Below are 12,848 nucleotides of genomic sequence, written 5' to 3'. Positions count from 1 at the left end.
CTTTGTTCGTTTTGGCGAGACATCAGACTGACATTTTTGTTTGCCACTAGATGGCTTTATAAGCAATTGAAGATTTTTTTAAACACTTGTGTTAAGGGCTTGAGTCTTCATGTGTCTGTGAATTTTCAGATTTTTCCAAGCTTGTAAAGCTGAGTTATAAAGGTTTGTTTCACATGTGGCAAAGTAATCATCAAAGGCATAATATAAAGCCCCGCCCCCAACATATTTGATGGCGGATCATCACAAAAATTTGAACAATTGTGCCTCACAGTCAGATAAAACATCACAGCAAATTTGAAGTCGATCAGGTCAAGGGTTTGGGAGAAAAAAGGAGCAGTTCGGGACCTGCAAATGAGCAAAAACGGGCCAAAAGTGCACATTCAAAAATTCATAACTCTCTTTCTGTACATCTGAGCACATGGCACGCGCTGACTTTTTTGTAGGGCTCGAGGTCCTACATAAGGCTACAAATTTTTGGAGCTCTAGGTCAAACGGGCCGGGAGTGAGAGGCTATTTTCCACTCATAAGGCCATTTTGGGGCCAATTACAGACACTTTTTTCGTTTTGGCGAGTCATCTGACTTTGAGGTGGCGTGCAGACTACGCCCATTATCGAAAAGTCGTAAAATTTTAAAACCTTAATATTCCATGTGTTAATGATATTCTGACCGATTTTCATTTGTTTTACTCAAACAGACTGAGCACAATACATGAAAGTGTAAAAAATGACATTTTAATCAACCACTAGGCGGCGCTAGTAGGTATTAAAAAAAAATTTTTTCAAAGGTGTTAAAGACATAAGTTTCCATGTGTCTATGAAGTTGTAGATTTTTTTAAGCTAATACATCAAAGTTATTAAGGTTTATGTCCCTCTTGGCGAAGGAAAAATTGAACACATAATTTGAAGCCACGCCCCTATCATATATGCCAGCGGATCTGCACCAAATTTTGCCCACTTGTGCCCCTATGTGTGAATATGCACCACAGCAAATTTGAAGGTGATTGAGTAAAGCGTTTAGGAGAAACAAGGAGCAGTTTGGGACCTACAAACGTGCAAAAAAGGGCCAAAAATGCACATTCAAAAATTCATAACTCTTTTTCTGTACATCTGAGCACATGGCTCGCGCTGACTTTTTTGTAGGTCTCTAGGTCCTACATATGCCTAAAAATTTTCGTAGCTCTAGGTCAAACGGGCCGGGACCAGGTGCACTTTTTCAACCTTAGGTGGCGCTGCAGAGCCATTTTTTTTGCATTGTTTTGGGAAACACAAAAATATCCAATTTTTCACCGGGCCCGACAAATGTGCAAATTTTGGTGACTTTTCGTGCATGTTTAGGCCCTCAAAAATGGAAAAGCGCTGCACAGTAAATAATAATAATAATAATAATAATAATAATAATAATAATCTGGAGAAAAACAAGAGGGCTCTCGCAGCGGTAGCTGCTCGGGCCCTAATAATAATAATAACTAGAGCTGCAAGCAGCTATAAAGGGCCCTCGCAGACCCGTGCACGTTGGGGTATGAACAGGCTGGGGTATGAACAAGGAGTATGAACGATGAAAACTTAGTTGTAGATGACTTCAGTGCAGGACTCTTACCAAATATGTAAAATTTAGACAAGGTGGGACAATGTGGGTGGAGTTACTGCAGCTTTTATTGTTCCAATTTAGTGACTTTCAATGCGATATAGGCCACATTCACTGTCGAAACATCGTACTGATTTGTGGAGGGCATAAGGCATGGCCACTGGCTTTTCAAAAAACATTTAAGGGATGTCACTTCAAGGGGCTCAGCAGAGTACATAAAAACATTAAGGCTTTGCTATATTTTTTGCTGCCACTAGGTGGCGCTCGTACTATGATTAAAAAATAGGCTTGTAGGTGTGTTTCACATTGGACTCCCATCCCATACATGAAGTTTTAAAAATATAAGATCGTCTAGGTCCAATTACAGCAACTTTTACCGTTTTCGCGAGACATTGGATTTTGAGTTGGCATAGAGGCCACGCCGTTTAATGAAAAGTCATAAAAGTTGAGAACCTTAATGTTCCAATGTGTCATAGCTTTTCTGACCGTTTTTGAGTTCATTTAGTCAAACAGGCATTTCACAGTACATAAAAGTATAAAAAATTAGATTTTTGTCCGCCACTGGGTGGCGCTGTATATGATTTGAAAGTATATCACATAGCTGCATTATTCCATGACTTTTAAAGTCCCAGGAAAGTTTCAGATGGTTTGAAGCTGTCATAGCTGAGTTATTAAGATTTTTGTCACTCTTGGCGAAGGAATTATTAAACATAATTTGAAGCTCCGCCCCCATCTTTTATATCAAGAGATCTTCACGATATTTGGCCTATGTGTGCCCCTCAGTTGGATAATGATTCATGCCAAAGTTGAAGGTAATGGGGTGAATCGTTTAAGAGAAAAAGACACTAGTTTGAGACCAGCTAACGTCTAAGAATGGGACAAAACTGCACATTGAAAAAATTCATAACAATTTTTCTGTACATCCTAGCACATCACTTCTATTGACTTTTTTGTAGGTCTTGCAGTCCTTCATTTGCCTACAAAGTTTCATAGCTGTCAGTCAAACCAAACAGAATTGACTGTAATCTTTCGACTAATGACATTTTTTGCAGCCACTAGGTGGCGCTAGCTTTAAACTGGAATATATTTTTGTCGATATGTTCAGGAGAATATTTTCATCCAATGTGTGAAATTGTGAGAAGATCATATCATCTGGGTCAAATTACAGCAACTTTTACTGGACAGATAAAGCTTCGGAATGAAAATGGTCGTAGAGGCCACGCCCATTATCGAAACTTCGTAAAATTTGGTGGAGGTCATCAAGGCTGTCTAGAGGCTTTTCAGACTTAATTTCAGCGATAGTACTTCAAAGGGCTCAGCTAAAAACTTAAAAACGTTTAAAAAATGCTATATTTTTGGCTGCCACTAGATGGCGCTCGCACTATAACAAAAAATACGTTGATAGGTGTATTCCGCATTGGAAACCCATCAAATATATGAAGTTTAGAAAAGATAAGACCATCTGGGACCAAACACAGCAACTTTGTTCGTTTTGGCGAGACATCAGACTGACATTTTTGTTTGCCACTAGATGGCCTTATAAGCAATTGAAGAATTTTTTAAACACTTGTGTTAAGGGCTTGAGTCTCCATGTGTCTGTGAAGTTTCAGATTTTTCTAAGCTTGTAAAGCTGAGTTATAAAGATTTGTTTCACATGTGGCAAAGTAATCATCAAAGGCATAATATGAAGCCCCGCCCCCAACATATTTGATGGCGGATCATCACAAAAATTTGAACAATTGTGCCTCACAGTCAGATAAAACTTCACAGCAAATTTGAAGTCGATCGAGTCAAGCGTTTGGGAGAAAAAAGGAGCAGTTCGGGACCTGCAAATGAGCAAAAACGGGCCAAAAGTGCACATTCAAAAATTCATAACTCTCTTTCTGTACATCTGAGCACATGGCTCGCGCTGACTTTTTTGTAGGGCTCGAGGTCCTACATAAGGCTACAAATTTTTGGAGCTCTAGGTCAAACGGGCCGGGAGTGAGAGGCTATTTTCCACTCATAAGGCCATTTTGGGGCCAATTACAGCCACTTTTTTCGTTTTGGCGAGTCATCTGACTTTGAGGTGGCGTGCAGACTACGCCCATTATCGAAAAGTCATAAAATTTTGAAACCTTAATATTCCATGTCTTATTGATATTCAGACCAATTTTCATTTGTTGTACTCAAACAGACTGAGCAGAATACATGAAAGTGTAGAAAATGACATTTTAATCAACCACTAGGCGGCGCTAATAGGTATTTAAAAAAACTTTGTTTAAAGGTGTTAGAGACATAAGTTTCCATGTGTCTATGAAGTTTTAGATTTTTTTAAGCTAGTACATCAAAGTTATTAAGGTTTTTGTCCCTCTTGGCGAAGGAAAAATTGAACACATAATTTGAAGCCACGCCCCTATCATATATGCCAGCGGATCTGCACCAAATTTTGCCCACTTGTGCCCCTACGTGTGAATATGGACCACAGCAAATTTGAAGGTGATTGAGTAAAGCGTTTAGGAGAAACAAGGAGCAATTTTGGGACCTGCAAACGTGCAAAAATGGGCCAAAAATGCACATTCAAAAATTCATAACTCTTTTTCTGTACATCTGAGCACATGGCTCGCGCTGACTTTTTTGTAGGTCTCTAGGTCCTACATATGCCTAAAAATTTTCGTAGCTCTAGGTCAAACGGGCCGGGACCAGGTGCAATTTTTCGACCTTAGGTGGCGCTGCAGAGCCAATTTTTTTGCATTGTTTTGGGAAACACAAAAATATCCAATTTTTCACCGGGCCCGACAAATGTGCAAATTTTGGTGACTTTTCGTGCATGTTTAGGCCCTCAAAAATGGAAAAGCGCTGCACAGTAAATAATAATAATAATAATAATAATAATCTGGAGAAAAACAAGAGGGCTCTCGCAGCGGTAGCTGCTCGGGCCCTAATAATAATAATAATAATCCGGAGAAAAACAAGAGGGCTCTCGCAGCGGTAGCTGCTCGGGCCCTAATAATAATCCGGAGAAAAACAAGAGGGCTCTCGCAGCGGTAGCTGCTCGGGCCCTAATAATAATCTGGAGAAAAACAAGAAAGCTCTCGCAGCGGTAGCTGCTCGGGCCCTAATAATCTGGAGAAAAACAAGAGGGCTCTCGCAGCGGTAGCTGCTCGGGCCCTAATAATAATAATAAGAAGAATAATCTGGAGAAAAACAAGAGGGCTCTCGCAGCGGTAGCTGCTCGGGCCCTAATAATCCGGAGAAAAACAAGAGGGCTCTCGCAGCGGTAGCTGCTCGGGCCCTAATAATAAGAATAATAATCTGGAGAAAAACAAGAGGGCTCTCGCAGCGGTAGCTGCTCGGGCCCTAATAATAATAAGAATAATAATCTGGAGAAAAACAAGAGGGCTCTCGCAGCGGTAGCTGCTCGGGCCCTAATAATCTGGAGAAAAACAAGAGGGCTCTCGCAGCGGTAGCTGCTCGGGCCCTAATAATAATAATAATAATAATAATCTGGAGAAAAACAAGAGGGCTCTCGCAGCGGTAGCTGCTCGGGCCCTAATAATCCGGAGAAAAACAAGAGGGCTCTCGCAGCGGTAGCTGCTCAGGCCCTAATAATAAGAATAATAATCTGGAGAAAAACAAGAGGGCTCTCGCAGCGGTAGCTGCTCGGGCCCTAATAATAATAAGAATAATAATCTGGAGAAAAACAAGAGGGCTCTCGCAGCGGTAGCTGCTCGGGCCCTAATAATCTGGAGAAAAACAAGAGGGCTCTCGCAGCGGTAGCTGCTCGGGCCCTAATAATAATAATAATAATAATAATAATCTGGAGAAAAACAAGAGGGCTCTCGCAGCGGTAGCTGCTCGGGCCTTAATAAGAATAATAATCTGGAGAAAAACAAGAGGGCTCTCGCAGCAGTAGCTGCTCGGGCCCTAATAATAATAAGAATAATAATCTGGAGAAAAACAAGAGGGCTCTCGCAGCGGTAGCTGCTCGGGCCCTAATAATAATAATAAGAATAATAATCTGGAGAAAAACAAGAGGGCTCTCGCAGCGGTAGCTGCTCGGGCCCTAATAAACTGGAGAACAACAAGAGGGCTCTCGCAGCGGTAGCTGCTCGGGCCCTAATAAGAATAATAATCTGGAGAAAAACAAGAGGGCTCTCGCAGCGGTAGCTGCTCGGGCCCTAATAATAATATTAATAATCCGGAGAAAAACAAGAGGGCTCTCGCAGCGGTAGCTGCTCGGGCCCTAATAATCCGGAGAAAAACAAGAGGGCTCTCGCAGCGGTAGCTGCTCGGGCCCTAATAATAATAATCCGGAGAAAAACAAGAGGGCTCTCGCAGCGGTAGCTGCTCGGGCCCTAATAATAAGAATAATAATCCGGAGAAAAACAAGAGGGCTCTCGCAGCGGTAGCTGCTCGGGCCCTAATAATCCGGAGAAAAACAAGAGGGCTCTCGCAGCGGTAGCTGCTCGGGCCCTAATAATAATAATAATAATAATCCGGAGAAAAACAAGAGGGCTCTCGCAGCGGTAGCTGCTCGGGCCCTAATAATAATAATCCGGAGAAAAACAAGAGGGCTCTCGCAGCGGTAGCTGCACGGGCCCTAATAATCCGGAGAAAAACAAGAGGGCTCTCGCAGCGGTAGCTGCTCGGGCCCTAATAATCCGGAGAAAAACAAGAGTGCTCTCGCAGCGGTAGCTGCTCGGGCCCTAATAATAATAATCCGGAGAAAAACAAGAGGGCTCTCGCAGCAGTAGCTGCTCGGGCCCTAATAATAATAATAATAATAATAATAATCTGGAGAAAAACAAGAGGGCTCTCGCAGTGGTAGCTGCTCGGGCCCTAATAATAATAATAATAATAATAATAATAATAATAATAATGCGGAGAAAAACAAGAGTGCTCTCGCAGCGGTAGCTGCTCGGGCCCTAATAATAATAATCCGGAGAAAAACAAGAGGGCTCTCGCAGCAGTAGCTGCTCGGGCCCTAATAATAATAATAATAATAATAATAATCTGGAGAAAAACAAGAGGGCTCTCGCAGTGGTAGCTGCTCGGGCCCTAATAATAATAATAATAATAATAATAATAATAATGCGGAGAAAAACAAGAGGGCTCTCGCAGCGGTAGCTGCTCGGGCCCTAATAATAATAATCCGGAGAAAAACAAGAGGGCTCTCGCAGCGGTAGCTGCTCGGGCCCTAATTACAGTACTTACAGAGACATCACCATATCTTCAGTCTCCCAAATTTTAGAATACTCAATCCAGCAGAATTCGGATATACAACAGGTTTCTGCTTACCTTTCTTTTGGTGCACCAGGGAGACCAAAGTCCGGCAAAATCTCTGCCCACTCCTCTGTCCTTTCAACCTGATCTTCCAAGAATCACGTCGGGGTCACCAACTGAAGGACTCTAGAAAAAGCTTCATGCCTTAAACTAGTTCCTAGCGTGTTTGTTTTTGTTGAAAGATCGCCCATACCACACCATAGTGAAACAATTGATTTAATCCAGACAGAGTGGGAAAGTACACGAGGCCTTGGACCAGTCCTGCCATGGGTCGGAGCAGAAAATGGCTTCCTTCAACATTCAGTTCTTATACCCTTTTGGGGCAGTGTGGAATGCCAGTGTGTGTGTGTGCGTGCACGTGCGTGCATGCGTGTCGGTGTGTGCGTGTGTGCGTGCGTGAGGGTCTGTTTGCGTGGGGATAGTGTCTTCAAAAGTCTTTGTTCGGCCGGCCATTCTTTGAAGCGGGAGGAAGTCTGAGCACCATAAACTCTGACTGATATCTTCTCTTGAAGCCCACACCTAGCCTTTTGCTCCTGGTGGAATGTTGTCTCGGGGGATGCTATCTGTACCTTTTGGAGATGCCGACTTGTCTTTATTTCCCCTGGGCCAGGACCATATCTGCTTTATACTGACATTACGTCGTGTCAATCTTTATTAGAATAACACAGTTCCATGTACACACTATTTTATTGATATATTGAATTTGAAAAATATGAATTTCCTTCACTCTTGAATAAGTACCTCTCATGCGGGCTATTTACCAGAGCATTTAAACGTCAATAAACCCGCATCAGCAACTAAAACCTGTCTCATTAAAACTTAAAACTTGCCTCATTATACGTGCTTTTGTCAAAACTTACAGGAATTATTAATAATTTAAAATAAATATCGACAAATTTTATGAAGTCAAAATTACAAATCACAGTTTAATATAAGAACATCATTTTATTTCTTTACTATTAATTGAATATGAACAAAATGAAGTAAAACAAACATATTAAAACTGAAACAACAAATAAAGAAAAAGCTTGCACTCACCAAAACAAACGTCAGTCACAATCGAGCAGTCTTTTCAAAACCTCCCAATTTTTCATTATTTTTATTTACTTTTCAGTATGGAGGTCTCTTTTTCTTCGCACTGAGAATGTCCCCGTAAGTTATTAAAAGCACCGTATCGAATTGAGGAACTCTCTTTACCTTCGAAGTGAGATGCACAATATTGTATATCCACTCGGGTATCCCCATAAGTTTGAAAAAAGCACCGTAGCGCATGTGTCCAGCCGTGCTTTGGTGTCTCGTTGCTGCCTTGGTTAAACAAATGAAATTTGCTAATCCAGTGTAGCTTCAAACATCAAATCGATTCTTTGCAAACAAATGGCATTTCTAGCAGAACTATCTGTCAGGGTTTGCTCACACCGCTGGTAGCGCCGTCAGAAATATGGCCAAGTCGGGAAAGGTTAGCTAACAGCTACGCTACGGCGTAGCGTTGCGTTAGAGGTGTAGCGGCTACGCTACAGCTGTCCATTAAGTTATACGGGCCGCTCACATATCCATCTGCGCTTGCGCAGAAGCCCAAAGCAAATGCCCAAGCCCCTGGCTGGGTGCAGGAAGATTTCATACTGCCTGGCAAGTGGAATCCTAAATGGCTAAAAACTCCAACTTAAAATTTCAAAACTGGCAGGAGCATAACCAAATGGATATAATATGGCACAAAAAGAACAGATTATGCAGAATAATTTTGTACATATATATATATATATATATATATATATATATATATATATATATATATATATATATATTAAAAATAATTTTAAAATGAAATTGGCTTTTATTATGGTTAATATAATTACTATAGTTTGTTCTAGTTATGATGATATATTAATTATTATTATAGTTATAATGATGTCAGGTTATGTTAGGCCAGCAGAGAAGGCCTTGCTGACCCTGACGGCCCACCACTGGGTTTAACATAGTTTAACATGAGTTTTGTATGCTTCATCTTGATGCATATAGGCCAGAACTATTTATAGGCTATTATTAATGGCAATTGTACAGTCAAAGTTAGTGTTAGGTTACCTTGTCATGATTTTTAGTTGCGACAAAGATCTTGCTGACAAAGTTTCAAAATGCTGGTGAATCCACAGTGGGAAGTGACAGCAAATCTTCTATGTACGACGTAGTCTGCCACAAATCTCCTAACCTTTTGAGGTCGAAGTGGAAATCCCCTGAGTGAGAGAGTGCAATCCTCTGCGTGTTTTCGTTCCGCTAACTTCACATTACTATTCCACTGCTCTAAATGGTTTGTCAAAATACTGGTCCTATTTGGTGTAGTGGACAGCTCCTTAGGTGTTGTGCATGAAGTGCACTTCACGATAACTGTACGTACATGTATATCCTTTTTGTATTTATATCTGACAAACTGAAAGTAATGGGCACTTGTCCATCTTGTGTACGGACTTTTCTCCACCACTCTCACGATGTTTCTGGCAAATTTGGACAAAAAAAAAAAAAAACCTTCAGGCTAAAAATGCATTGTAATGCATTGTGTTACTCTCATTTGTAATAAGTACAATCTTACTATTTTTTTGTGTGTAATACAGGTATATTACACTACCGCATTACAGCAAAAAGTAATGGATTACAGTAATTACATTGCTTTTGTTATGCATTACTCCCAACACTGCTGAGGGGTGATAATTTACAAGTATTTGCAAAGGTAACGAAAGTTGATTTTTCATCAGTTTGTTCAAGGTTGCAAATGTTAGTTTTCTCAAATAAATTTTAAACTTGCCCAAACTTGTTCCTTGTAACAAGAAAGACTGTGACCATTAAAACTGGTGGTTGAGATCTTGTGAATGTCTTCACGACATTGAACAAACCATGATGAAAATGTTTGTTGCAAACGTTCAGTGCAAAGCGAAATGGCTATTTTAGCACACTTATCATATGACCTACAATTCCCATCTAGGATCAACCACTATCCACAGAGACTTTCATCTCTTTACTTCAAGAAAAAGTTTGCTGAAAGAGTGACTGACATCAAACCTAAAATCAAAGGTAAGTAAGGAAAACTTCCATTATTATTTGAATTGATTTGTTTTCTAAAATAGCTACAAAATGAAAAGAATAATCGTGTGTTGATTTATAGGTTCTCTAAAGTATGTTTAAAACGTTTGGCGTCATTCAACAATATGTATTCAGAATTTTAAATTCTTTCTTCTCAGAATTCTAAATAAAACAAATTCCTATACACAATGCCCATTATGACAATGTGAATTGTTGTTTTTTACATTTTTTAGTTTATTAAAAATAGGAAACTAAAAATTCACGGCTTTCAGAGGAACTCTGAGGCCGGGCGCCAGCTTGAGGCTGAGAAGGGGGCCGGGCACCGGTTTGATGCCTAGACTGAGGCCGGGCGCCGGCTTTCAGGGGACTCGGAGGGTTAGGGTTACGGTTACGTGGACTTTCAGGACACTTGGTAGGCTGGGCGCAGACTTTCAGCGGACTCAGAGGCTGGGCGCAGACTTTCAGGAGACTCGGAGGCTGGGCGCCGATAGGAATAGGAGAGGGTGCACGGGGAGGGTCTGGCTCGAGACAAGTTGAGGAGGACGCAACACGAAGTGACATGGGGGCTGCTACTGGTGGGGGAGACTCTGAATTACGGTGTGACAGGACAGGTGCATTGTGATGTGATAACAAGGACCGGTGACTTTAAATCTGGTATCCCTGCCGGCCGACATGGGATGGGCAGAAAGTTAAATGGTGCCCCAGTAAACATCACGGTTCACGGAAGGCCCAAAGTCATAATCTTCAAAGGAAAATTGGGACAAAGGGAAGAAAATAGGAGGACGTGGAACAAACAAGTGCGTGGGAAGGGTTCAGGGATGTGTTAGAAGAGGGCTTGGATGAAAGTAACAAAGAGGAACAGGTAAAGGGCTTACATGGGGGAATCAGGGATGGCAGGCAGGCTGAGGGCATTGGCGAGCGGTGCGGCAACATCTTGTCTGCAGCCATGAGCTTGTATGGTCGGATCATCCTGTCATGATCTCAGGGCTAGTTGGGCAGAGGTGCAGGATGTTCGACACAAAAATGCAGTGAAACCAGGAAGAGATATGCTCAAAACAAAGCAGAATTTATTCAACAATGAGAAGGAGGAACGATTCTCACTTAAGTCATTTTCTGTGTTTTGATGAAGTGCAAAGTGCAAAACTGCAAACAGCGATGTGAATTAGCTTATTTTGAGCCTTGACTCTCATTGTGAGCCTTTACTGTAGATCTCCTAGCAAAACGAAGGAGCCGAGCAATCGGAGCAATAAGTATGACCACCTTACCACAGGCAATCAAGCTCTAATTGATATTTGCCATACAGTGCATAGAATGCACAGCGTGTATTGGGGGTCTGACAACCTATTCACTGTACTGATTTGTCAATGTCATTCTGTTATATGGGTTACCACTGTGTATAACATTGACATTGTCTTCATGTCTTTGTGGTTTCAGCTGTGTATCTTGCATCCAGGGACGTACTGAAAAGCCGAACACTTCGTCAACTCTTAGAGGTGGTTCTAGCCTTTGGTAACTACATGAATAAAGGACAGCGGGGAAACGCTTTTGGATTTAAAGTCTCAAGTTTAAACAAGATTGCAGACACCAAATCAAGCACTGACAAGTACGATTGCCCTCAAATTTGTCAACAGCATTTGTAATTAATGTAATGGATGATTAGATAACTTGAGAAGTAACCATTTAATTGATTTTGATGACGAATGCCAGTATTGTTTGTAAATTTATTTAATTAAAAACACAAGTGGTTCAAAATTGTTATATCTTTAAACTAAGCTTTTGTTACAAACAAGATCAATCGATGAAAACACAAGTGCCAAAATTAAACATATAAAAAACAAGATTTTGAAATAAATGCTATTTTTATGAATAAGTTAATTATATAATATGATCATTATATTGTAAAATAAGGCACCATAAAATCATGCCTGTCAGCTACTATATATCTAATTTTCGGTAAGACACAGGGGGCTTTGATTAATGGATGAAAGTTGATGATTTCACATTTGTAGAAACATCACTCTGCTCAACTACATTGCCACCGTAATGGAGAAGAAGTTTCCTCAGGTAGTGGCCCTGAGTGAAGAATTACAAAATGTGCCAGAAGCTGCGAAAGTCAAGTAAGTACAGATCCATATTTTTTTTGAAACCACATGTTGAGTTTGTCAACTTGTTGTATCATGTTCATAATTAACAATTGGAAAAAGAGACATGCCATCATTATAATGAAGCACTTGCTGTTGATCAACAGAGAAACTTTGCTTCTCTATTATAACGTGTTTGACAAGATACTCAAGATTAGGTCAAGTCAAAAGAAATGCTTTACAACATGCTTTGGAATTTTATGACTTTAGTGAATGTGAGTAATAAATAAGGTAGGCTATGCACGTAAATAATTCAAAACACTTTATTCTGATTGATTATGCATTAATGTAAACTGCATTGAGCAAAAAAACAAACAAAAAAAATCCATCTGTTTTACCTATCTCTGGTGGCATCAAAGTGCCTGATGGCTCAGCTCATCCATTATATAACACTTTGTCAGGTGTTGGGTCAGAGGCAGGGGCTTCAGCAAGGAAACCCAGGCATTTCCAAGTCTGCTGGGAGACATAGTCTCTCCAGCATGTTCTGGGTCATCCCCGGGACTCCTCCCGATGGGACATGCCCGGAAGACCTCACCAAGAAGGTGTCCGGGAGGTATCCTAACCAGATGCCCAAAACACCTAAACTGACTCTCAACGCAGCGGAGCAGCGGGTCCACATTAAGCCTCGCTCCTCCCACCTTATCTCTAAGGGAGAGCCATACACCCAGCGGAGGAAATTCATTTTGGTCGCTTTTATCCATGATCACATTATTTTGGTCATGACCCTTAGCTAAAGACCGTAGTTGAGGGCAGGAACATAGATCAACTGATAAATGGAGAACTGTGTG

At 41.0% G+C, this 12,848-nt stretch overlaps 1 protein-coding gene across 3 annotated transcripts in view; it reads left to right on the top strand.

Moving 5' to 3' along the window:
* The window catches only part of LOC148413252 (disheveled-associated activator of morphogenesis 1-like), a 132,518-nt gene that overhangs the window by 88,264 nt on the left and 31,406 nt on the right, over positions 1-12,848 (top strand). For all 3 annotated transcript variants that reach the window (XM_088433462.1, XM_088433463.1, XM_088433460.1), the window contains 3 exons: positions 9,822-9,910; positions 11,354-11,522; positions 11,929-12,036. In XM_088433462.1, the coding sequence (XP_088289588.1) occupies positions 9,822-9,910; positions 11,354-11,522; positions 11,929-12,036 (366 nt within the window). The remainder of the gene's footprint in view (positions 1-9,821; positions 9,911-11,353; positions 11,523-11,928; positions 12,037-12,848) is intronic.

This window comes from Hippichthys cyanospilos, chromosome 14 (assembly GCF_059441005.1).
Source record: "Hippichthys cyanospilos isolate Australia breed blue-spotted pipefish chromosome 14, RoL_Hcya_1.0, whole genome shotgun sequence".
Taxonomy (NCBI): domain Eukaryota; kingdom Metazoa; phylum Chordata; class Actinopteri; order Syngnathiformes; family Syngnathidae; genus Hippichthys; species Hippichthys cyanospilos.
Note: the sequence above shows the minus strand (reverse complement) of the source record. Positions and strands in the feature narration are given on the sequence as shown.